Source organism: Oncorhynchus mykiss, chromosome 5, assembly GCF_013265735.2.
Source record: "Oncorhynchus mykiss isolate Arlee chromosome 5, USDA_OmykA_1.1, whole genome shotgun sequence".
Taxonomy (NCBI): Eukaryota; Metazoa; Chordata; class Actinopteri; order Salmoniformes; family Salmonidae; genus Oncorhynchus; species Oncorhynchus mykiss.
In genome coordinates this window covers 42,299,814-42,326,858 of record NC_048569.1, presented here as the reverse complement: position 1 = coordinate 42,326,858, position 27,045 = coordinate 42,299,814, and the positions used below count along the sequence as shown (strand labels likewise).

Sequence of the window (27,045 nt, the reverse complement as noted above, 5' to 3'; positions counted from 1 at the left end):
CTGCATGATGTTTGCAATGCCGCAACTAACTAAATGATGATCTGGGTAAATATTGAAATTCCCTTCGATTGGTGGCTACTCTGTTAAAGCGGCGGGCGACTCGGCTTTCCCTATTGATGAGGCCCCGCTATCTTAATCCTGTGCATTTCCCTGTAAATAGCTTTCTGCATGAGAAAGGGCCTGCCTAGGTCCCCCTACCCTCCCGTCCCCTCCACTCCACACACACACAGAGGGAGAGACAGATGATAATGCAGGGAGGGTTTTGTAGCATTAGCTCTTGTTCAGCTACTCCCATCGCATCCCATTCAGGGTCATTTAAGGCGGGTATCATGTCATGTAAAGACGGCCCCCTCACTTTGTAGGCCGCTTTAGAAAGGTGTTGGCTAATAGGCATCAACTCCATTAGGTCATCTTGTCAAAGACCGAAGACGAAGAAGAGGTGAAAAGAAGAAAGAAAATGGAAGATGATCCGCAGGTTTTTGTTTTGTGCCTTGGTGTCTATAGAAGCTTCATTTAGCTTTGAATTTGTGGGGATTCAATTAAACCAATCAAAACTTGAATTTCCCCTAAATAACATGTCTTAATTGGCCCAATTGTAACAGAGAAAGATCTTGTTTATTGGTGATATTAGACAAAAGGCATGTTTTTTAAAATGTTATATGGCCCAGGTAGTTTAGCCTATGTAATTATTCGGCTGGTGCTCCATTTCTTGAAGCGTCGGGTGGGGATAGTCCCTAAAATCCATTCACCCCAAAGCTTGATAGTTGAGCTACAGTTGACAAATAGAAAATGGCAGATTGTAGACCTAATTACACCGTTTAGGTCCATTCTGTAACAGGGCAGTACCAAAACAATTGACCAGTGAGTGATATGTTTGCCAAAATATCATGTCCCTCTCCGCAAAGTTAAAGTTTATTAGCCTATTTCTGCAAGCATGGTTTATGTTTTGGGTCAACCTGAAGGTAGGCTACCGACCATTATTTAAAGGGGTAACCATGACAACTTGAGTCCTGATTGGCCACCCAGGCACGGGAATTAAGGAGAGCGTCACCCAATCTGAATACGGATGCGCCCGGCGCCCGCAGAGCCGGGCACAGTGATGCGAAAAGTGTCGACGTGAGGTGAGCGGAGGCGAAGAAGTGGAACCTAAAAACAAAAAAATGACAACAACAACAAAATAAAAATAATAGGCTACAGCCCATGTAACGTATTCTCTACAGCGGGGACGAACAGGCTTTCCTTCCACGTGCCAATTTTTTACGCAGCCCGTCAATGAAGAAGAGGACTATAGGTGCTTTTTAAATTCATATTTTTTTCTTTTGGATTCTGGATTGTGACAAGTGCTAGGACAGAACAGGACAGGGGCGTCCAGAACCAGGAGTACAATAGAGAAACTTCGGGGAGTGTTCGCCTATAGCCTGCCTTTAAACGGTAGTGGAGAGGGGCTTCTCCCCACCCATCCACCCACCTGACAGATCATTCGCGCCTGCTTTGTCCACAACCCCGGAGCCAAGACGTTGCTGCGCGGAGAGCCGCGTGGCCCCAGACCCAGCACCGGAGTCCGCGTGGGAAGGTCGGCCCTCGTTATCCTCCAGACGGGCGGGATGATGGTCCACTGCGCGGGGTGCGACAGGCCCATCCTGGACCGGTTCCTGCTCAACGTGTTGGACCGAGCCTGGCACGCCAAGTGCGTCCAATGCTGCGAGTGCCACTGTAACCTGACGGAGAAGTGCTTCTCGCGTGATGGGAAGCTTTATTGTAAAATAGACTTTTTCAGGTAAGCATTCAGATTGGGGATTCATGCGAAAAAGCAGGTATGCCAAAAAACTCAGTGAACTCACCAGGGAGAATTATAACCCCGCTGCTCTGAAGATTTGTTTGTCTGTTTTTTCTTAGTGTCTTAAAATGCTGAAATTGATTGAATGTCACACAATGATCAAAATAGCTCTCGTTATAGCGTCACTCACATATTTAATTAACCATAATGATATTATTCTGTACGCATACACATTGTTGGGGAAATGGATGTGGTTCACCAAGGCCTACTTCACACGATGGCCTATAATTCACCTATAGGCGAGATAGCCTATCAGTTATTTGAATTGTTTTAGAATGTCACTTCAAATTATAACATTTCAAGCCTTGCAGAAATAATATTGTAACCACATTGGTTTCGCAACCAAAATCCTATCATTATTAGGCCTATATAAATGTATATAATTTCAGAGTTATAAGTTCATTCTAGAGCTCTGAATATCACACATATATTTAGCATTTTGACAGAACTATTTAATCATAGCCTGAGATGTCCACGTTATCACTCTTTGCCCGCTTGAGTTTTACAAGAAGAGGGTGTTTTTTTAGAGACACCGGGTGTGTTTTCTGACAATATGAATCATAACCTCAATTCCTAATATTTATTATGACAAATAATATCACTTTTATTTATAAATCAATATTATTGGTGGGGTTGAATATTATGTCGGCTTGAATATTCACTTCTCTTATTAATCCTTTCATGCACATGGAGGGAGGCAATTGAAATCTATTTATAATATACATTTTCTTGTCACCTGTACTCTCTGTTTCCACTATTGTTTGGTCCAATAGATTTTAAAACTTAACCATTAGGCCTACGCCAGCCGCTCAGTTCTTCAAAGTGGTAATTCAGTGATAAGTGTAGGCCCTTGTTTGTGTACGCGCACTCTCATAGCATCATACCAATTAGTTATGTGTCAGCTTTTTTTCCCCCTCCTGTACAAATTGTTTAATGACATGTGAGGCCCAGTAGTTAAGCCTTTGTGAAGGCAATGTTGGCCTCAAACGGCCTTGACCATCATATTAGCCGGCTTCCATCCGTGGATTTAAATGGCCGAACAATTAGCCAGGCGAAACAGTAATCACCCTAATGTAGCCATTTGTTGTGTAAGTAGTGCTGTGTCCTCGCCGAACCGTGCATGTGAAAGGGTACAGTGGAGCGATACTATAGCAAATGGCTGGGGAGAGAGACAGAGAAAAATAAAGAAAGAGAGGGATTCTGATAAAAATAAAGGGGGCTTGCCTCGACCGCTCGCCCCCGTCCTCCACCCCCCCCCCCCCCCCCCCCCCACACACACACCCCCCTCAAACACACACTACCTCCAATAATCGTATTATAATTGAAATATTTTCAGTTCCTGTATTTTTTTTTTTCGTCCTGAGGCGACGCCATGTTGATGAGAGAGATTACCAAATCACCATGAGAGGCGCGTGATGAGGTTTCTGGCTCGTGATGAGGTGGATTAGGCCTATTTATTTCACATCGGAGAGGGAAACACTAAAGTACAATGCATGGTGGGAGAAACACATACTAAGGCTTCCCATTCACCCATCACTGTATGTGGCACACCTTTTCTTCCAGTGAAACACTTCATTTTCAACTGATTTACCTTGTCGATTTATCCCCGGAAACGATGAGACGTTGAGTTAGGCTGTTATATACTCGCCTGTCTATCCATATAATACGAGTATATCCACCATGCTTTTTTTGCACGTGAAGAGGGTGAATGTGGATTAACGGGAGATTTCACGCTAAAATGTTCCTAGTCCGTTTAATCCTCGGATATCTCTGTAGTCACAATGTGACGACTGTCACTAATACGTTCTGCGTGGGTTTATTGTTAAAAACAAGAATTATGGTATTTCTCAGTCTAGCGCAGGTGCTACATTTTAGGCTATATTATGTATCAAGAGTAGTCTGTTAGATTTTAACGAAAAGGATTTCGAAATAGCCTACCCTTTCTTCAAACATGGCAAATATGTAATACAATGAAACAAATGTATAAAATAAAAACAATAAATTATAACTACTATAAAATACCTTTAGTCATTGTTGTAAGTGTTTTGTCATTGCGATTTCGTAATTTCCTTGGAACAAACACTTCAAATCAGGTTACGCGCCAAACCTTCTGCATTGCCCACAGTTGCAAAATTCGCTATAGGTCTACGTGCATAATAGAACAGTTAAATGTCCATCTCAAATGCATATTTTTTTATATGTATTTCTGTGTCGTGGGGATTTCACATCAACCCCTCTCTCCTCTCTCCCTTTCTTTTCAGGAGGTTTGGGACGAAGTGCGCGGGCTGCCTCCAAGGCATCTCTCCCAGCGATCTTGTGCGCAAGGCGCGCAGCAAGGTGTTCCATCTCAACTGCTTCACGTGCATGGTGTGCAACAAGCAGCTGTCCACGGGCGAGGAGCTCTATGTCATCGACGAAAATAAGTTTGTGTGCAAAGAAGACTACCTAAGCTCAGGGGCTATCAAGGAAGTCAATTTGAATTCAGGTAGCCTAATTATAGCTAAGGGTTTCAAAAGTGCGTCCACAGTAGGCATTCTACTGTAGACATTCTAGACGGTCTACTAATGTTCGTCTTGTTCTTGGAAAAAAAATTCTCCACGGTTGGCTGAAAATAATGGACCTTTCTTTCTTAGTAGCCTATGCCTATTCCCCCCCCCCCCCCCCCCCCCCCCCAAAAAAAAAAACAAATATATATATATATATATATATATATATATATATATATAAGTGGTTTATTATTGTCTGCATTTTTATTTGAAAGCAACGAGCATCATTTAATGCGGGTTGTTTTTTTGGAAGACTGTTTTGGCCACCTACGTTAACTGATTAATTTGCCTGTATTTATTTACTGATCGTTTCAACGTGGGGTCCCATCCCATACACTGGGGAATGGTGGAGAATTAAGGCTATTTGTGCATGATGAGAAACGCCTTAAACTACAGCTGGGTTGTATTTGTTGGATTTCTAAAATAGGGTAGGCCTATACCACATATTCACATATGATTTTGCGAACTAAAATGCATGAATTCGAAAACCTATTGTGTTACTATGCCTTTTAATTTGGTTTTATCCAGAGCCATAACCTAGGCCTATATCACGTCCTGCAATAGGCCTCCGTCAGGTAATTCAAAACCATGGACATGGTGCTTGTCTGCGTGTTAGTTCTGGCTCTGCATGCGTTGGAGTATCGTCTGCGTCCAATCTGAAGTAGCCTAGTCTTATAGATGTAGATGCATTTGGGGATTCTATTCTATATTCTAGTTTACTTTCCCATTTTAGCTGCAGTATCGTAGGCCTACATGGTCCAACATTTGTAGCCTATGGATAATTCGGCTGCAAGTCACTTCCTCGCCTAATAAATAAATATCTCTAAAATGTCGTTATTCAACATTCAACTTGATATTGTTAAGATATTAGGCCTACACTTTGGGGTGTTTGGAACTAAAATGTGTACGTCAACAACTTTCAGAAAAGCTTGTGTTTATGGGGTTCTCGGGCTCCCATCACTGCCGTTCGATTTTGTCTTTAGATCAGCAAGGTGAGGAATAACATTTGTATCCTGGAAAGACGTGACATTGAATTTGACCCCTCGTTTGGTGTCTGTAGCTGCAAATGTGAACATACTGACATTCTCGCGGCCGCAATGGGCCGTGTATAGGGCATGTGTAGCCTAGCGTTTGATGATGTTCCCCAACAAAGCATCTCCGCCTCGCTGAATGCATCTGACCAGAGCTCAGTCTTATCAACGCTATAAATTCCTGTCAGATGAATGGCTCAAACAGCCCTCCCCTCGGACAATGACGTGCTGTTATCGTGCGACGCAGCGGGTCCTTGGGGATCAGCCTAGCTCCCTTTTTTTTGTTTCACATTACATGCATAATTTCTCTTTCATTATCTCGATCGCTTAGGTCACATGCGGGCAGTGTCGAGTTGGTTACACCTGTTTTATTTGTGAAGATTTAAACTGGTAAATCCATGTATTTGGTCTGTTTCATATTGGTTACATTGGCAAAGTGTAGACTATTTTATTTATATATATAAATATATATATATATATTTAAGAAACTGAAACGGCTTCCATATTTGTATTTTGTGAGGCGTCATTGTTCCACATATTCTAGTTTATTTGTGATTAGACAGGCTACAGCAATAATCTAGTAGTAGGCCCCATGACACCTTTGATTGAAACCTTTCCATTCTCTCCCGTCCCCCAGTGTCATCATGCACAGACAGAAGTTTATCGCCGGACCTCCAGGATCCGATACAGGACGATACAAAAGAGACGGACAATTCCATGTCCTCGGATAAGGACATGAACAATAACGAGAATGAGGAGCAGAATTCGGGCACGAAGCGGCGAGGCCCGCGGACCACCATCAAAGCCAAGCAACTGGAGACGCTGAAGGCTGCCTTCGTGGCCACGCCGAAACCCACACGACACATTCGGGAACAGTTGGCCCAGGAGACGGGACTCAACATGCGGGTTATACAGGTAGGAGAGCAGGCTAACTTGAGCATATTCATTGCTGGTTGATGCAGAGCCTGGTTTTTATTTGGACAAGTTAGAATTCCTATTATAAATAGAACATAACTTTATCAAATAGGATAGGATAGAATAGAATAGAAGCTGGGTTGATAATGTTGAGTTTTCAGGTCAAATTGAGAAATAACGTTCTGTGGTTTTTCTCTTTGCTTGTTTGATGAGCACTGTTGTGTTTTGGTAGGCTACATGGTGTGCCTGCTGTCTTCACCATTCGTGATAAATTAGTTAGAATATATCGAGATTTAATTAAAAACGTACTTGACAAAGTGAGAGTGAAAAGAATGTCGCAACACAATGTAGTTTATTAACAGTCCGGACCCTAAACGTTATTTGAATGAAGTAGACCTATCTTTGGAGGGAAAACGTCTTTGGTAAAAATAAATATGCGAAAAATAACAAGACACGTTCAAGTGAAATGCATAAATCTATCAAATCAGCTCGAGAGTTAATGGACCTCCCTCCCCGGGAAATGGAAATTAGTGTAGAAAGTACCTTGCGTATTTGTTTGTGATATTTTTTGTAATATTTTGCTGCACTATCAACTGATCAATTAATATAATTAAGGTTACTATTTCTTAAGATTGAGTTGTGGTTTTCTTTATCTCTTATCAATTTAAGATTTTGAATAATCAGACATTAAATTGGCAATTTGACCAGTCTATTTATCGTCTATTGTAGCCTATTTAGACTCCCGTTTGATAGGTTTAGTTTTTTAATTAAAGCAAAAGATAAATTATGATTTGAATCAATTTGAATTAAAGATGGAAGACATTCGTTTCTTAATATGACATATTGTATTTGCTGTTGATTTCTCATTTATTATTGAAGCAAGTATAGTACCCGGCTTGCCTGCACAGTATGTGCATGTTTAAATATGTAGCATATCTGTAGCCATAGGCCTTCACATTTTAGAAATATAATGCACTGTTAATGCTTTTAACAGCCAATAATTGATCAATAGTGTCATTACAAAAAAAAGCCCACAGCACTGCACAAAAATACTGTAAACAGGTATGTTAACAGGTGCACATGCCAACCAAGACAATTTAGAGGTTTAAATGAGCAGTTCTGGTCAGTCAAGGAAGTATGAGGATTTTTCACTTCTTGAATTGACAAATTAAAACTGAATTGACCTCAAACCCTGTTAGGGAGATCTGATGGGCCTGTGACAACATGTGAGATCATAGTCATTGCTAATGAGAGTGTAATAACATTACTGTTTGCCATCTTGAAGTGGAATATGCTGCCAACCACATTCAGATCTCTAGCCTTTATGTCATAACCACACACATGCACACACACAAACACACGGTGTCTGGGTTTAGACTGTGTTAGGGTGATTAGCACCATCACTGCCAGCTGAGATGTGGCTTTTTGTGTGCTTACAGTAATTACCACTGATTTCACTGATTTACATGCTGTATATTGTACACCCCCCTCGCTCCTCTGTCCTCACTCATTTACTGCCAGACAATCTCTCCTCTCCTCTCAGACCAGGCCTTGTAGCATCTTCTCAGTTTCATGTCTCCACAACACTGAATCGATCCCATTTGTCTCTGATTAGCAACAACATAATGCACTGTGGTATACTGTACAGTGCATTCGGAAAGTATTCCGACCCCTTGACTATTTCCACATTTTGTTACGTTTACAACCTTATTCTAAAATGTATTAAATTGTTTTCTCTCCCCTTATCAATCTACACACAATAATACCCCATAATGACAAAGCAAAAACAGGTTTGGATTTTTTTGCAGATGTATAAAAAATAAAAAATGGAAATATTACATATACATAAGTATTCAGATCATTTAGTAAGTACTTTGTTGAAGCACCTTTGGCAGCAATTACAGCCTAGAGTCTTCTTGGGTATGACAATACAAGCTTGGCATACCTGTATTTGGAGAGTTTCTCTCATTCCTCTCTGTAGATCCTCTCAAGCACTGTCAGTTTGGATGGGGAGCGTAGCTGCACAGCTATTTTCAGAGCTCTGGCTGGGTCACTCAAGCACATTCAGAGACTTGTCCCGAAGCCATTCCTATGTTGTCTTGGCTGTGTGCTTAGGGTCACTGTCCTGTTGGAAGGTGAACCTTCGCCCCAGTCTGAGGTCCTGAGAGCTCTGGAGCAGGTTTTCATCAAGGATATCTTTGTACTTTGCTCCATTCATCTTTGCCTCGATCCTGACTAGTCTCCCAGTCCCTGCCTCTGAAAAAAATCCCCACGGCATGATGCTGCCACCACTATGCTTCACCGTATGGATGGTACCAGGTTTCCTCCTCAGGCCAAAGAGTTCAATCTTGGTTTCCTCAGACCAGAGAATCTTGTTTCTCATGGTCTGAGAGTCTTTAGGTGCCTACTGGCAAACTCCAAGTGGGCTGTCATGTGCCTTTTACTGAGTCACTCTACCATAAAGGCCTGATTGGTGGAGTGCTGTAGAGCTGGTTGTCCTTCTGGAAGGTTCTCCCGTCTCCACAGAGGAACCCTTCCACAGAGGAACTTCTCCCTGACCAAGGCCCTTCTCCACCGATTACTCAGCTCTAGGAAGAGTCTTGGTGAATCCAAACTTTTTCCATTTAAGAATTTTTTATTTTTATTTTACCTTTATTTAACCAGGCAAGTCAGTTAAGAACAAATTCTTATTTTCAATGACGGCCTGGGAACAGTGGGTTAACTGCCTGTTCAGGGGCAGAACGACAGATTTGTACCTTGTCAGCTCGGGGGTTTGAACTCGCAACCTTCCGGTTACTAGTCCAACGCTCTAACCACTAGGCTACTTTGTTCTTGGGGACCTTCAATGCTGCAGAAATGTTTTGGTACCCTTCCCCAGATCTGTGCCTAGACACAATCCCGTCTCGGGGCTCTTTGAACAATTCCTTCGATCTTATGGCTTGGTATTTGCTCTGAAATGCATTGCCAACTGTGGGACCTTATACATTTTCGCTTTGTTATTATGGGGAATAGTGTGTAGATATCTGAGGAAATGTTTGTATTTCATCCATTTTAGAATAAGGCTGTAACGTAACAAAATGTGGAAAAAGTCAAGGGGTCTGAATACTTTCCGAAGGCACTGTATATAGAACCAAGATGGTGGACAGTTTCATCACCCCCCCCCCCCCCCCCCCCCACATTTAAAAAAAAAGCAAGGAGCAAAGTATACCGTACTTCAAACTTTCCAAAAAAGTGTTTGAAATTCTGCCAATTCTGGATATTGTTGTTAATTTAAATGTAGTGATAGCTGACACTTCTGTCTATAAAAATACACGTTTCACATTTTGCTAATATTAATAAGATAAATATTCTTTAAGGCTCAAGGCAAAATTAAAAAAAAAAAATTGTTATAAAACTGCGGGGGGTCCCTGTGATACTTCTCTACGCCACAGACAACCGCAAGTCAACCTTTGCTCTCAGAATCAAATTATTACATCAGTTCTCAATGCGGATGAAGACAAGCTTTGACACACTGCCTGTCACCAAGCTATCCATGCATGGAGTATGTCCTTTCTGATGCGATGGACATCCAGTTGAGCTTCAGTTAGTTTTCAGACATGATTCACTCGGTTTTATTTCGTTCAAATTTGATCAAATCATTTTTATTTCGCTTCAGTTGTACTTTTCGTGTTAGAGACAGAGACTAGCCTATGTGTGGGAGGTTAGGAGCCATTTTATGTCTTGAGGACTAAAGCTTGTGTTATTTTGGGATGTTGCTTCTTGCCACTGGGGAGCAGTAATACATACGGTGAGGGGTCAGGTCATAAATTTGCTTATGTTTTAAATGACAAATTAATCTTAATGTGACTTGGATTAAAAAATATAATTATTGGTTGTCTGACTCAGATTCAGACATTTCTGCCGCACCGTTCAATGCTATGGCCATCTCTGGTTGTTGTGGGTCAAGGGTATTCCCTTGCCTGTTCTGTAATAACTTGATAGTCTTGACTATGTTCGCCCCATTGACAGTTACGACGAGTAGGATCTTCTCCTCTGGTATGTCCCATGCTCCCAATGTCCTGTCCCACCTCCCTGGTGTGTGGATGCTAAATCCGACGGAGCTTGAGCAACGCATGCCGTGCCTTCTTGAAGGAGGGGTGATAGAAGCAGGTTGATATGTACAAAAGCAAAGCAGTCGATCCTCTCTTTATCGGTCCGTCCTACACACAGGGTTATTTTCTATGCCTCTTTCAGAATCTCCTTCACTTTCTGGGTTGCTGTGTCCATTTGCAAAGCAATCAAGACATTTACTCCAGCAGCGCCGGGAGTTCTAAATTTGGGATCAAGTGTTTGGTTGAACTTTCTGAAGGCTGGCTCATCGTACAGTCTCATGGACACGCCCGACGGGATCAATAAACTAACCAGTGCTTCTTTCTTCTTCTTTTTTGTTTTTTACTCATTTGAATTAGGTTGCCATGTTTCTGCTCTTTTCATTCCAACTACTAAAGTTGATTGTCCTAACGTTGCAATTTGCGTGCAGCTACTAAGAGCTGGTGGCTGTCTCGCGTTGTCTTCATCCTGAAATGGTTTGTATATGGTTGTACACCGCACAACAATATAAATGCAACATGCAACAATTTCAATGATTTTACTGAGCTACAGTTCATATAAGGCAATCAGTCAATTTAAATATGTTCATTGGGGCCTAATCTATGGATTTCACATGACTGGGAATACAAATACGCATCTGTTGGTCACCGATAGCTTAAAAAAAAGTAGGGGTGTGGATCAGAAAACCAGTCAGTATCTGGTGTGACCAAATTGGTTGTGTCCTGTGAAATGTTGTCCCACTCCTCTTCAATGGCTGTGCAAAGTTGCTGGACATTGGAGGGAACTGGAACACAGTGTCGTACACGTCGATCCAGAGCATCCCAAACATGCTCCATGGGTGACATGTCTGGTGAGTATGCAGGCCATGGAAGAACTGGGACATTTTCAGCTTCCAGGAATTGTGTACAGATCCTTGCGACATGGGACCGGCCATTATCATGCTGAAACGTGAGGTGATGGCGGTTGATGAATGGATCTCACCATGGTATCTCTGTAACTGTGCATTTTAGAGGGGCCTTTTATTGTCCCCAGCACAAGGTGCACCTGTGTAATGATCATCCTGTTTAATCAGCTTCTCGATATGCCACACTTGTCAGGTGGATGGATTATCTTGGCAAAGGAGAAATGCTTGCTAACAGGGATGTAAACAAATTTGTGCACAAAATTTGAGAGAAATAAGCTTTTTGTGTGTATGGAAAATTTCTGTGATCTTTTATTTATTTCAGCTCATGAAACATGGGAACAGCTACATGTTGCATTTATATTTTTGTTCAGTGTATCTCTGTTCCACACACGCTGCTGACACACAATACACTTACTTTTGTCCTTTCCAGCAATGTACTCAAGACAATCCCATACAGGGCTTTGCCTTCTGCTGTCGCCAATGTTCACTCACACACCTGCCCTCTTATTTCTTCCCTGTTAGCTATTGATAGCTAGTGATAGTGATGCACAAGCGAGTCTATTTGAAACTGGCATCTCCTGGCATCATTAACCCACCAGCTTCAGAAGCATGAAAACCCCATTAGAAAAAAAGCTTGAAAACCCCATTACATTTTTTAGCCCGAAGTTTAGAATTTAAAAAACTAAAACTTAACGTAATTTGACATTTTTTATTTTAGTTAGTTTTGCAATCAAAGATAATAGTTTCAGTGTAGTTGAAGTTTTTAAAATGTTTGTTTTAGTTTCAGTTTTAGTTTACTATAAATAACCTTGAGGAGTACCTCATCACCTCATATCTTCCACCATCCTCTGACATTCTGCAAGAAACGCAGTCACACACATCCAACACCGCACATAGTTGCTGCTGAGTACCTATATCCATGTCCCAGCATCCTCCGCAGCTGTGGAGCAGCTTTTCATCATTGCAGGGCATATCTTCAGACCAGATCGCTGCTCCATGTCTGACGAGCATTTTGAAACCCTGATGTTTTATTATTGAATGTAACATGGCATCTTGTCATCCTTCATGAGACACCAGTGTAAAGCTTAGAAAAGCTTGGATTAAAAAGTGAAATGATATGTTTGTTAATTCAAATCAAACTAGGAAGTACCTTCAAAACTTTTTTCAAATACGCCCAAACAATATATACATATTGTTTTGAAAATACTGTCTTTCAAATACTTCCAAGGATATGTATATGTAGTACTGGTGATTACATGCTAATGCTTAACAAATGGTATTTTTTTAAAATACATTCCAATATTCAACTACTTTTTTTCTTCTTCAAGTAAAGGTGTTCTAAATACTTGTTGTGAAATGTATTGAAATACCTGAAACAGTATTTGAACCCAGGTCTGGTGTGCGCGCGCGCGTGTGTGTAGTCATCCCTAAGCAACACTCTCTCGAGGGGGGAGCGAAAGCATTTCCATAAAAATGGAACCTTACAGTTAGACTATTGTTCTCAATAGGCAGGTGTCGTCTTTGCTAGGAAAAGCATGGAGAGGAATACCTAAGTGGTTTTAGGTGTTTTTCTCTGTGTTTTTTTCCTGTTGGTTAATCTCCGACACAGTGGGAATTGTGCCTCTGGTGTAGCCTAGCTGGTGTTAACATGTGTTATTATGCAGTGCCGACGCAGAGACAACGAGCAATGTGTTATGTTTTTAGAATGCAAAAGTAAGTCCTCCATATGTTGAAATACCTCCTCTTCGCCTTTGTTCCTGTACAAAGGCAGTTTATTTGACTCCGAGGAGGAGCGACGACTGTGTTTAACTTCTCTGCTCTCTCAGCTGTGTTGTTGTGTTGAGGCCTGCCGGGGCACATGGGAAATAGTGACCTATTGAAATGAATGTGTTGCTCTGTGCGTGTTCCTTTGTGTCGCTGACTGATTCATTGATTTTATTGGATCATTTCAAAACATGCCGACGACCATATCACTGGTTACAAAACAGCTCCAGTGTGATTTCTGTTTCTTGGACACCACTGGGTGTTTGTTGGTGGCTATGGTGTCTTTCTCTAACGCCCGAGTCCTGGTTGAAAGTGAACCTCCACTCTGCCTCTCACATACAGCCATAGTCCTCAAAGTGGAGAGGCTGAATATCTTATTTCAATGTGTCTGGGTTGGACGTTGAGGTAGAGACCGTGTCCATCCACGTTTGTTAGTTTACCCTCACTGCCTCCACCCCACATTATCCATATTCCTTATTATCTAAGCGGAGCCCTTTAATTCTATGAAGTTATTTCTACAGGCGATGTGCCTAAGAAGAGCTCTTTTCTATACCGGTCTCAAGACAGCAAAATAATAATAATTAAAATTTTAAAAAAAAAAATATATATATATATATATATATATATATATTTTTTTTTTTTTTGAGATTAGCAAATTTATCAGGGACCGACCCGTCAGAATATCAGAACACAACTCCTACTCCTACAGTGCGATACAAAAAGCTGACACGCAGTTTTACTATGACTTCTGCGGTGCATGGCCGAACTAATCAAGTTCGGTGCTCTGGAAAACATTTTAAAGGCCTCCTCGTCATCAAAGTGAACATTTTGCCGTTTTAAAGCCAATTTCCTGCTATTCTACACATTTTGCCTCCGGGCAGAGAGAAAATTCTGTAGTTTTAAATCTTAAATTACAGTGCATTATGTTCAAAATAAACATTTTGAGGAGTACAAGAAGAATTGAGTTGATTTAAAAAAAATAATTGATGTTGTGCAGTCCCTGTGAAATGCGTTTGGAACATCCAAGGGCTAAGAACACACATTGTGAATGATTAACATTACATTGTATTGCACTCTCTAAACTTTTCCCACAGATCCCTTGTCCAAAATTCATTTAATCTGTTGTTGCTAGCAGTACTCATTACACTACAGAATTCAAACTCCTATATGAGCATAACAAGCCTAGTTAAATAGCACTCCCAAGTCTGTGAAATGGACAAAGTAAAAATGGACAAAAACTATTAAGGTCTGAAATGAAGGTGGATTTAATTTGAGGGTGATTTGATTTAGATGATGATTAGGAGTGGGACCTTGTCATTTCAACTACCTTGTAGTTTTCCCATTTGCTTTTTGTGTTGTAACACCTAATGTGAAATGGATAATGAATACATCTGGCGATCGTTACTGTCCATTGTAGACAAGTAATGGACTAGAAATGAAGCTAGATTAGATATGACTTTGATTGCGACACTCGGTGTGCCTGTGTAAAAATGCAGTATAAACAACTGTTGTTGTTTTTTTTCTGTCCGTGAAAAGGAAATCTTAAACCTATTAAAATAGTTTCACTTACTTTGATCTGATAACAATATTAGATGCTTCTCTGGGTCATAGGTCCTTATAGATGGGATGTGGCCTGATAACTCACTATCTCTTTCTCTATAGGTGTGGTTCCAGAACCGTCGATCTAAGGAGAGAAGGATGAAGCAGTTGAGTGCTTTGGGGGCCCGGCGGCATGCCTTCTTCAGAGGGCCCCGGAGGATGAGGCCCCTGGGAGGACGACTGGAGGACCCAGACATACTGGGGCCTGGGGCCTATGGATACTACACAGGTAAGACACACTCACGGTTTGATTATATAGTGGTAAAATACACTCGCCGTCAATTCCCTTACGTCAGATAGCATGATGACTCGGTCATCATGCTGTCGCTAAAGCTCACCTGTCGCTAAAGCTCACAAGTGATCTCTGGTGAAGATTTTAGTGACATGGTTTTCGTCAGGTATGCCATTTGCTGGCCTTTTGTGCTGCCCAGCTCTGTCTAAACTGCAGGGGGACAAGGGTGTTGACTGCTCCTCAAGTGGCCTACTGGAACAACATAGACAATTCTGAAATATAGAAAAGTCAAATGTTGAAATCAAGACATAGATCATTCCGGAATGGGCTGAAAGTGAACAACCACAGAATTCTAAAAACAAAAGCCAGTTTGCCAGTTGATCATCCCAGCAGTACAAAGCTGAAGAGAGATGTTGCTGAGGAATCAGTCATATACTGGACCATAGCAGCCTCCATCCACAGTAATTAAAAGGGAGCCGTGAAGGATAGAACGAACGGGCAGGGAGGGAAGGAGGGGAGAGGAGGACAAAACCTTAATCTCTTGCTTCTAGCTCCCTCCGTTCTCAGCATGCCTCTTTTCACACCCTTTTGTGCCTCGGTGGAGCCGGGGAGCTCTACTGTATTAGCAGGACTACTCCTTCCATCCTTCTGTTCCTCTACTACTGCTGCTGCTTAGAGAGGAGGCTGTGTGTGTGTGTGTGTGTGTGTGTGTGTGTCTCTCTCTGCCCCTCCTTGTCCCTTCCCCCGGCCGCCCCAGGAGCAGGTTGATTCTCAAGGTCTGTCGTAGCTAGCAGGGTTCTGTTTGTGCGACTCAATAATTAGCTTGTTTATTGTTTTTTTTTTTTGTTTTTTTGAATTAGATTGGATTTCATTGCATTGAAAGTGGATTTCTCCTTCCCCTCATTAGCACAATTTGTAACATGAGGTTGGCGTGCTGCTGATTTAGTTATGTCGAGGGGAAACGTTTCTTTGTCAAGTTAGGAACAAAGCCTGATGAAATGCTGATTGTCTGACTACATTTAACTGATCTTGAAACAACGTGTGGGTTTTCCAGATTGTTGATTTAGGTTGGATTAGTAAGAATAGTTGTTTAACATCAAACTGTACACTAAACAAGACATTACTGAATTTGTGTTTGCTTAGTTATTTTTGCTCTTTCCCTCTGTGGTACTGAAACAAGAGCCCACTCACACTTAAAGCTAAAGTGTATGGTGTATAACTGAAATGCAGAGTAGAAAGTGTGATTTTCATCTCCTTTTTAATAGTTGAGGCGCTTTGAAAAATAAAAGAAGAAAAATCCTCAAACTAACTCACAAAAGGATGAGTGTCAGGACTAAAAAAAGGAGTTCCCGTGTGAATTTTAGAAGTTTAGCTGTGTTTTGCTCTTTCACTTTTCAGCTATAACAGGGAACTAAAACCATTCTCCTCCCCTCCAGGAAATGTTACTTAAGCTACTCAAGATCTTGAATCTTTATGCAGGTCCGCTTTTTAAAAGTGTGTGAAGTTCCATTTTTGAATGTATATTCATATGTATATTCATATGTATTTGAATAGATTGTTTTGTCTGTGTGCTGCACAATGAATTAGATTATTTGCTTTCTATTTGAATAATCGTATCTCCCCCCCCCCCCCCCCCCCCCCCCACACAGAGTACCAGGGCGACTACTACGGAGGAGGGGGAAACTATGACTTCTTCCCCCACGGCCCTCCCTCCTCTCAGGCTCAGTCTCCAGCAGAATCCCCCTATATCCATGGAGGTGCCATGGAGGGCTCTGTGTCAGCCCACCACCCCTCTGATGACCAGAGGTTCACGGACATGATCTCCCGCGCAGACACCCCCAGCCCCGAGCCCGGCCTGCCCAGCTCCCTGCAGCCCGTCCCTGGGGAGGTGTATGGAGGGGGGCCCAGCCCACCCTTCTCCCTGGCTAGTAACTCTAGCTACAGCGCCCCCATGTCCCACCCCGGACAGGAGATGGGAGAGACCACCGTCTGGTAGACTAGAGGGGGGGACGTCTAGATCTGGGATCAGGGTTTGGGGGGTGGGGTGGGTGTGAACTTCCCAGTCAATTCAGGAGATGAATTTGAAGACGTTATGAATGAGTTATTATGAATTGAAAAGTGCCGTTTATGTATTTGTTCATTGGGATTTTGAATTGGCTTGCTGAATTGATGGAATGCCCCCCCCCCCTCCCCCCTCGACTCTGATCCTTCACATACGTGAAGGACTGAGGATCCAGGATGGGGCGGCTTTGCTGGAAAAATATGAACTTTGTGGTACTATTCGCCGCCCCATTCAGCCCTGGATTGTAGTAGAAATACACCCCCACCCACCTCTGGGAACCATGAACTGGGATTGAAAAGAAGAAAAACATGCTTAGGCGGTTCCTCTCGCCCCCGTATCTTCCCCTCTCACTCCGAGAAGCAGTGGAGGTATCCATTGCTGGAGACTAAGGACACGTGATATTGAAGAGAGAGATCCAGAAAGAATACAAGCCAAAAGGGACGTTTGATGTATTTTATTTTTGGGTTTCAGAACTGTCTTGTTTTTTTCATTCTACTGTTTCTTAAAAAGGCACAATGTTGTAGGCCTAACTGGCCGGGTTCCTCTTTCTGCGTAATGTTTGACTCGTTCTCCTATTGTAATATTGCTTCCAATACAATGCTCAAACACAGACAAATACAATTTTCAGTGTTTTAACTGTTGCTACGCACAACCTCCTTTGCTTTTAGCTCCACTGCCACTAGAATAGAGCAAAGCCGATATCGTCTCGACTGCAGAGATGAGAACAGTCGAGCTCGGTGGGAAGTCAGGGGATTCGTTGGTGGCAGCCATGAAACATTCTGTTATTAGATAAAGAAATGCTCATTGACAACATTCATGGTGACCCTCCGATAGACTCTGAGCCACTGTACTTGCAGATCTAAAAGCCTCATAGTGATATACATTGCTCCTTCTGGAATTTCTACCCAACGCACACGGCACATTTTCACCCACACGTTGGTCATCATTTTGACCGTCAGTTCTAGTGATGTGTACTCGATAGATGGTCTTGCTGTTCTCGTACATGGTTATTCAGAACACACCCATACACAAGCCACTCATACATATACACACACAAACCTCTCTAAATCAAGGCCCCCTTTATATCTCTCACTCCCACCCAGGCACCCCTTGTCAGTCCCTCTCTCCTCCTCTACTTTTCCTGGCCTTCCCTTTGTTACTGTCCCTTTAAAAAAAAAGGGGGAAAAGCATGTTTTAATGGAAATTATTTTCAAAAGAACATTGATGCCATAATGGAGAATGTCCTTCAGCAGCTGAGGTCTCCTTCTTCAATAGGCAGAAAACAAAAGGAGGGGCCAGACAACATCTGTGACTTGCTACGGTGTCTGTCTGCTTGGCAGCCTGGCAACCATCGCCACCTAGTGGCCAGATAGGAACACTGTGTGTGTGTAAGAGATCCTTAGCACTTGGTTTCAGGCACACATGCAGCCAAAATGAAGGACAACAACTTTGCCAAAAATGACAAGTACACTATCTGGGCAAATGATGGAGCAAATACCACACACACACACACACACACACACACACACACACACACACACACACACACACACACACACACACACACACACACACACACACACACACACACACACACACAGAGAGAGAGTAGGGATATCAACAAATGAAGTTATTTTCTAGCTGTTTCTATACAGTAGGTGAGCCTAGTTGGCAATGCAAGGCTAAGTATGTGGAGGATAGATCCTAATACAATGCCGTTATATTTCAGGAATACCTTTCACAACCTGTGTTTTAAAGATGAAATGCTAAAGGTTTGTATGCAGGGCCATGATGTTTGCCACTTCAGTATCTACCTGAATACTGTGCTTCTGTCTAGGTCTCTCACTGAAGAACATGCCCTTGTAGGAGTAGGAGTTTTAACACTGTAAAGACTTCACGGTCATACCACGCTATTCCAACATGGCCTTTGGTACAAACAGAGAAACAAAGTCAAGGTCAGTTCATTCCATTCAGGCATGACAGTCGGATGTATTCGCCTATTATTATTTCCTGAATTCAGCTCTGTACCCATCCAGCTACCTACTTAGCTTTGCAGAGGCACCGTTAAGGACTTCCAACAACGTAGCGCATACCATATGTTCCCTACGATGTTATCACCCCAATCCTGCTATTGAAGTCATATTTTAGTCGCCCTCTCCCTTTGGACTTTGTGTGGGACGAAAAACAAGGAGGGAGCTATGGGGGTTTTGTTCCAATGTAAATACCACTGATAATAAAACACATCGTCTCTTGCGCCATGTTCTCTCTTGCTTTATCAAACCTCTGTTTGATACAAGGAATGGAGTCGCCCAAGTATTACTCACTGACCCGAGGGGATTTGATTCTGTTTGGCCCATGGATTCTACCAATCCCATTGAAGTAATAGTCGCCCCACCTTTGCCTTATTACTAACACCTATCCAATCCTTTCGGATCCACACAATTGCATAGGGGGTAGGGAGTAGTGTGTGGACGGGGGCCTGAGTCTTACCAGATTTATCAACAACCAAATTATCTTCCACCTGCTCACGGTACAATTTGTTCCTAAAGGTACAGGTCTTGTAGGATCGGTGCACCCTCCCCAAATCGTCATCTGATCTATTAGGGGGAAAACAACAAACCTGGCCTAAGTCAGCATCTAGAGGGTATTCCATCCCACTCTTAATGGGCTCCATCCTTATCCCCCCCCCCCCTTCCTCTCTTCCACATCTTTATCCCCTCCTCCGGCTTCATCCCTCTCTCCATGGGCCCAGGTGGACAGGGTGGCCCAGGTCTGCAGTAATTTTCCCCCTGACTGGTTTTAATGTAAGGGGTAATGTGAGAGGAGACAGGCTCCGCACACACACATATACACACACAACTCCCCCCTGTGGGAGTCTGGGGCAAGCCGCGATCCACACACACACACACACACACACACACACACACACACACACACACACACACACACACACACACACACACACACACACACACCACAGCAGTGAACGTGGTCCTCACCCTCTGCTGGTACATTACCAGCATCCCTCCATTCTCTTTATTTATTCCTCCTTCACTCCTCTGTTTTCTCCCCTGAGCCTCTCCTCTCCTCTGCCTAGAACACAGGCCTGTATCACTCCATCTCTCAGAAAGTGAGGGAGAGAGAGAGAGAGCAGAGGGGGGTGGGGTCATGTGAGAGAACTAGAGAGGAGAGAGGGGGGATGGAGAGAAAAGAGATGGATAGAGGGTGCATAGGAGCCAATAGGAAGCAGCTGATTATATAGGAGCACAAACACAAACATTGTTGTATATAAACACACACACACACACCGGGGGCATAGAGGCTGACCTGCTGCACAGAAACAAACACCTCAAATAACCTTCACCTTTTTTTCACCCAAACATCAATTGTTTACCATGAACACACACACACACACACACACACACACACACACACACACACACACACACACACACCAAAGCCCATTAACACAGTACTTCATTTGTAATAGATTTCCTTGCTCTGCTGTTTTGGGAGAGAGCAGAGGAGGTGGCCTGGTGGAACTGCTATAAATCACCTGCTTGTTCCCTTCCTCCACCCAACTTTCCCCCCCACCCCTCCCCCTTCAGCCCCCATCAGCACAGCTACACTGGGGTTCCGTGTCCCTAACCCCCCTCTCCCATCAGTATACACACACGCCGGCGGATGTACCCTTCTCTTACTCCCCTCTCTCATCTCTGCCGCCTGGAATGGGGAAATCCAATTACCCTATGAAGAGAGACACATCATTAATTACACACACAATTTATATATACACACACGCAATAAGAATGTGTCTCACTGAAACACAAATATGTGTAAACAAACAAACCAACACTACTTCCTCATACACAGACAACAAAATGTAGATTCAAAGCAACGGTAAGTGTCAAGTCTGACGGTGTATCTAGCACCATTGTTGACCTGTCCAGCACTTTCAGGAGACTGATCGTGAAGTCACAAAGATGCAGAATGTTCCGATAGAAATATATTGTGTGGAATGATTGTCATGTAAAAATAGGCAACCGTGTTGGCTACCGCATCTGCAATGTTCTGAACGTTTTATCTCATTGAATACGTCATAGATCTACATAATATGCTTAGAGGGGGGGGGGGGGGGCTAGCTAGCGGTCCATTTGAGATGGGGTGTAAGCAGGGACGGACATTAAGCTAGACCGCAGCTGGTACTTTTCAGAATGGGCTAGTAGAAAATGTGTTTAGCTAAAGTTTGGCTTTGACAATATCGCATGGCAAAGAATACCAGCCGGGCTAGTAGATATTGCGGTCTACTAGCCCTGCTAGCCACTGCCCAAAATCTTTCCATTCCATCCCTGGGTGTAGTGGGCTGTATGATTGGGCAGTGACTGTAGTGTGCCTTCAGTTCCCCCTGGAGGACACAGAAAAAATAACAACCTAGAGACATCTCAGTAAACGCTCGAGTCTCTCCCCGAGAGAGAGAAGATAACACACTGGCTTCAATTGTCACACCACGCCAGCCGTGAAGGACAATAAGGTCATAAGGTCACCGCATATCTTACAGTCTTAACTCAATAACAGGCTGTGTTCTGCGGCATTGAACAGACACATGAAACCGACAATGTTGAACTGGCCTTTCCACAGTCAAATAGTCGATGAACAGTTTGCATACTGCCCCATTGAAAGGCTGGTTATGGCAAACAACTCCATCACCTCAGACACCCATAACAATTTGTACACTGCCCTGACCCATTTAGATAAGAGGAATACCAGCTCAGTCGTTCAACACCATTGTCCCCTCTAAGCTCATCACCGAGCTAGGGACCCTGGGACTGAACTCTTCCCTCTGCAACTGGATCCTGGACTTCCTGACGGGCCGATCCCAGGTGGTGAGGGTAGGCAACATCCCCTCCGCCACGCAGACCTTGAACATGGTGGCCTCACAGAGGTGTGTGCTTAGTCCCCTCCTTTACTCCCTGTTCACCCACGACTGCGTGGCCATGCACGACTCCAACACCATCATCAAGTTTGCTGACGACACAACGGTGGTAGGCCTGGTCACCGGCGACGATGAGCGAGGGAGGTCAGTGACTTGGCAGTATGGTGCCAGGACAACAACCTCTCCCTCAATGTCAGTAAGACCATGGAGCTGATCGTGGACTACAGAAAATGGTGGGGAGGGGGGGGCGAGCACGCCCCCATTAACATCGGTGAGGCAGAAGTGGAGCAGGTAGATAGCTTCAAGTTCCTCTGTGTCCAAATCACCAAGGACTTAAAATTGTCCACACGCGCGACAGCGCCTCCTGGCCCTCCGGAGGTTGAAATGATTTGGCATGAGCCCTGAAATCATCAAAAAGTTTTACTGCTGCACCATTGAGAGCATCTTGACTGGCTGCATCACCGCTTGGTACGGCGACTGCACCGCCCTCGATCCCATGGCGCTAAAGAGGGGGGCGCAGACAGTCCAGTACATCACTGGGGCCGAGCTCCTTGCCATCCAGGGCCTCTATATCAGGCGGTGTGAAGGGAAAGCCTGGAAAATTGTAAAAGACTCCAGCCACCCAAGCCATAGACTGCGATCTCTGCAACCTCTGCTGTCCGCACTGTACCGGAGCTACAAGTCTGGCACCAACAAGCTCCTGAACAGCATCTATCCCCAAGCCATAAGAGCGCTAAATAGCTACACAAACTATCTGCATTATCACACACACACACACACACTCATACTGACTAAACACACATACCATATACGCTGCTGCTACTCTGTTTATCATATATCCTGATGCCTAGTCACCTGACCACTATACAGATCTACCTCCATCCCTCCAGTAAGCCTACACATTGTATATATGGTATTGGAACTGACCCTGTATATGGCTAGCTTACTTACTTTCTTTCTTTCCCTCCCATGTTCTTCTCATTTCTACTTCTCGTTTGTTTTTGTTTCGACTTGACTTTAAACAGAAGAAGAATAATGATAGTACTACTGATATTGATTACTGCATTGTTGGGAAAGAGCAAGCAAGAAAGGCACTTCACTGTACTTGTGCACGTGACTAAAACTGTAGGGTGCTGTATTCTGCCTCTTCACAGCTGAAGCATCACCGTAGACAGAACAGGAATGAACTCGCTCAAAGCCCCCCCCCCCTCCACACCAATGTACTTTACTCACGATCTCCGAGGAACACACATACTGTAATGAGACAGTATTTTGTTCACACCGCAGTGTGTTGATTTCAATATGGTGGACAGAGAAAATAACCCGCAACAGCTTGTCGAGCTCTCAAGTGTTTCTGTGACAATATTTTGGAACAAGAGTCTGCAGCCTAGGCTCCTTCACTCACTCTCTCCTCATGGGCATCAGGCAGAATAAACAGCCGACTACACTGAGTGTACAAAACATTTGGAACATCTTCCTAATATTGAGTTGCACCCCCTTTTGCCCTCAGAACAGCCTCAATTCTTCAGGGGGATGGGACTCTACAAGGTGTCGAAAGCGTTCCACAGGGATGCTGGCCCATGTTGACGCCAATGCTTCCCACAGTTTTGTCAAGTTGGCTGGGTGTCCTTTGGGTGGTGGACCATTCTTGATACACACGGAAAGCTGTTGAGTGTGAAAAACCCTGCAGCGTTGCAGTTCATCCCACACTCAAACCAGTGTGCCTGGCACCTACTACCAAACCCCGTTCAAAGACAGTTCGCTCAAAGGCACATCTTGTCTTACCCATTCACCCTCTGAATGGCACACATACACAATCCGTCTTAATTGTTACTTTTTAAAAAATCACTCTTTAACATGCCCCCCCCCCCCCCCCCCCTCATCTACACTGATTAAAGTGGATTTAACAGGTTACATCAATAAGGGATCATAGCTTTCACCTGGATTCACCTGGTCAGTCAGTCTATGTCATGGAAAGAGCAGGTGTTCCTAATGTTTTGTACACTCAGTGTATATTGTGTTGGATTTCAACATGATGGACCAGAGAGGCAACCGAATTGGCTGTACTCTAGTAACTCTCTCCAAGAACAAAACAATAGGAAACATACAAAGGACACAGTATTGTGTTGGATTTCAGCATGGTGGACATAAACGACCAAAACACACACACAGCTTTTATGGACGTCCCAAAAGAGAGTGCAAACATTTTTGGTTCCACAAGTGCTGTGATGGTGAGCACTTCAGACCACTCCTTGTTGCTGTGTTCATGGTATAAAAAAAACATTTCAAAACACATCAATACTATACATTAGTATTAGCAGATGACAGCCCTGGTTTATACCCTGTCTAAAGTACGAGCGCATGGTACTGTTCTAGGATCCGTTTCTGGTGACCCAAAACCTAAACTCAACCCTTATACTCAAACATATCCCAACTGACTCTGGACCAGTTCTAACAGGCAATTCTTCCAGCCTTTTGGCAGGTCGAAAATCAGCACCTCTTGGTGACCAAGAGGTAAGCATTAGTGGTCACACGGATTATGAATCAGAATCTCAATACTGTGGTTTAAACAAGGTACCTCCTCTCCTCATTTGCACTGATGTGGAAGCATAGTAGAGGTGAACAGGCAGTGGCTCGGGTGGTTGTTGTCCTTGATGATCTTTATGGCCTTCCTGTGACATCGGGGGGTGTAGGTGTCCTGGAGGGCAGGTAGTTTGCCCCCGCTATCATCCAGAAGGCGAGGTCAATACAGGTGCATCAAAGCTGGGACCGAGAGACTGAAGAACAGCTTCTATCTCAAGGCCATCAGACTGTTAAACAGCCACCACTAACATTGAGTGGCTGCTGCCAACACACTGACTCAGCTCCAGCCACTTTAAAAATGGGAATTGATGGGAAATTATGTAAAATATATCACTAGCCACTTTAAACAATGCTACTTAATATAATGTTTACATACCCTACATTATTCATCTCATATGTATATACTGTACTCTATATCATCTACTGCATCTTTATGTAATACATGTATCACTAGCCACTAAACTATGCCACTTTGTTTACATACCCTTCATTACTCATCTCATATGTATATACTGTACTCGATACCATCTACTGCATCTTGCCTATGCCGTTCTGTACCATCACTCATTCATATATCTTTATGTACATATTCTTTATCCCTTTACACTTGTGTGTACAAGGTAGTAGTTTTGGAATTGTTAGTTAGATTACTCGTTGGTTATTACTACATTGTCGGAACTAGAAGCACAATAATTTTGCTACACTCGCATTGACATCTGCTAACCATGTGTATGTGACAAATACATTTGATTTGATTTGATTTTGATTTGAGGTGAAAGCCACATGGCAGACTAGGTACATACTTTCCCTCTTATAGTCATTCACCTTTATTCAACTAAGGAGGAGAGGAGATGAATTAGCCACCAAGGAAAGAAGATGAGTTGAGGAAGCATCTTAAGACTTGTCAGGTGGCCCCTCAGTCCTTAGTCCCCTGTGGGTCTAGTTAGTGGTAGTTGGGGTGATCTGTGAGGAGGAACTGCTGCTTTCTGCCTCCTGGTGGCGCTGGGCTGGAATGACACCCTCTGGCTGGAACCCTCTCTGCTCTTCTCTGTGTCTGCTTTTCTACGCACTGCACATACAGAGAAGGGTGAGAGGGATGGCAGGCAGTGTGTGTGTGTGTGTGTGTGTTTTTTATTTCACCTTTATTTAACAGGTAGGCAAGTTGAGAACAAGTTCTCATTTACAATTGCGACCTGGCCAAGATAAAGCAAAGCAGTTCGGCACATACAACGACACAGAGTTACACATGGAATAAAACAAACATACAGTAAATCATACAGTATAAACAAGTCTATATACGATGTGAGCAAATGAGGTGAGATAAGGGAGGTAAAGGCAAAAAAAAGGCCATGGTGGCGAAGTAAATACATAATAGCAAGTAAAACACTGGAATGGTAGATTTGTAATGGAATAATGCGCAAAGTAGAAATACAAATAATGGGGTGCAAAGGAGCAAAATAAATAAATAAATTAAATACAGTTGGGAAAGAGGTAGTTGTTTGGGCTAAATTATAGGTGGGCTATGTACAGGTGCAGTAATCTGTGAGCTGCTCTGAAAGCTGGTGCTTAAAGCTAGTGAGGGAGATAAGTGTTTCCAGTTTCAGAGATTTTTGTAGTTCGTTCCAGTCATTTGCAGCAAAGAACTGGAAGGAGAGGCGGAGAGCAGAGAGACCAGAGAGATATACCTGATGGAGCGCGTGCTACAGGTGGGTGATGCTATGGTGACCAGCGAGCTGAGATAAGAGGGGACTTTACCTAGCAGGGTCTTGTAGATGACATGGAGCCAGTGGGTTTGGTGACGAGTATGAAGCGAGGGCCGGCCAACGAGAGCGTATAGGTCGCAATGGTGGGTAGTATATATGGGGCTTTGGTGACGAAAAAACTGATGGCACTGTGATCACCTGCATCCAATTTGTTGTGTAGGGTATTGGAGGCTATTTTGTAAATGACATCGCCGAAGTCAAGGATCGGTAGGGTGGTCAGTTTTACAAGGGTATGTTTGGCAGCATGAGTGAAGGATGCTTTGTTGCGAAATAGGAAGCCAATTCTAGATTTAACTTTGGATTGGAGATGTTTGATGTGGGTCTGGAAGGAGAGTTTACAGTCTAACCAGACACCTAGGTATTTGTAGTTGTCCACATATTCTAAGTCAGAGCCTCCAGAGTAGTGATGTTGGACAGGCGGGCAGGTGCAGGCAGCGATCGGTGTGTGTCATGCAAGCCAAAAAGTCAGTGTTTGGGGCAGGATAAGAACATGCAGATGAGCATGTTCCGATGAGGGACCAATGAGACACTTATGAGAGCATGACTGACAGCAAGGAAGATGGAACACAGTATTCAGTTCCCCTACAGGGTAAATCCCTTCCCCTCAACTAGGGCTGGGCCACATGACCTAAAACTCACATCTCAATTTTTTTTAACTTATGGGCGATTCACAATACACATCTCGATTATTTTGCAGTTTTCTCGAAATAAGCTTTATTGCGCAATTAAAAAGGTCAATACACAGCATTTCAAAAAGTCAGGAATAATCTAATGAATTCAGGGTTTA

At 43.4% G+C, this 27,045-nt stretch overlaps 1 protein-coding gene across 1 annotated transcript; it reads left to right on the top strand.

Moving 5' to 3' along the window:
• Window positions 1–288: 288 nt before the first annotated feature.
• On the top strand, window positions 289–18,146 carry LOC110522948 (LIM/homeobox protein Lhx5). The gene is made up of 5 exons (XM_021601383.2): window positions 289–1,777; window positions 4,099–4,322; window positions 6,052–6,329; window positions 14,749–14,914; window positions 16,567–18,146. Exons 1-5 carry the CDS (start codon window positions 1,605–1,607, stop codon window positions 16,911–16,913), a joined length of 1,188 nt encoding a protein of 395 aa, XP_021457058.2. The 5' UTR covers window positions 289–1,604; the 3' UTR covers window positions 16,914–18,146.
• The last annotated feature ends 8,899 nt before the right edge of the window (window positions 18,147–27,045 follow it).

Excerpts from the sequence above, each read along its gene's own strand:
- LOC110522948 (XM_021601383.2), top strand. The coding sequence starts at position 1,605 with ATGATGGTCCACTGCGCGGGGTGCGACAGGCCCATCCTGGACCGGTTC. Across the intron at positions 1,778-4,098 it reads TGTAAAATAGACTTTTTCAG|GAGGTTTGGGACGAAGTGCG; the intron begins GTAAGCATTCAG and ends CTTTCTTTTCAG. Across the intron at positions 14,915-16,566 it reads GGCCTATGGATACTACACAG|AGTACCAGGGCGACTACTAC; the intron begins GTAAGACACACT and ends CCCCCCACACAG.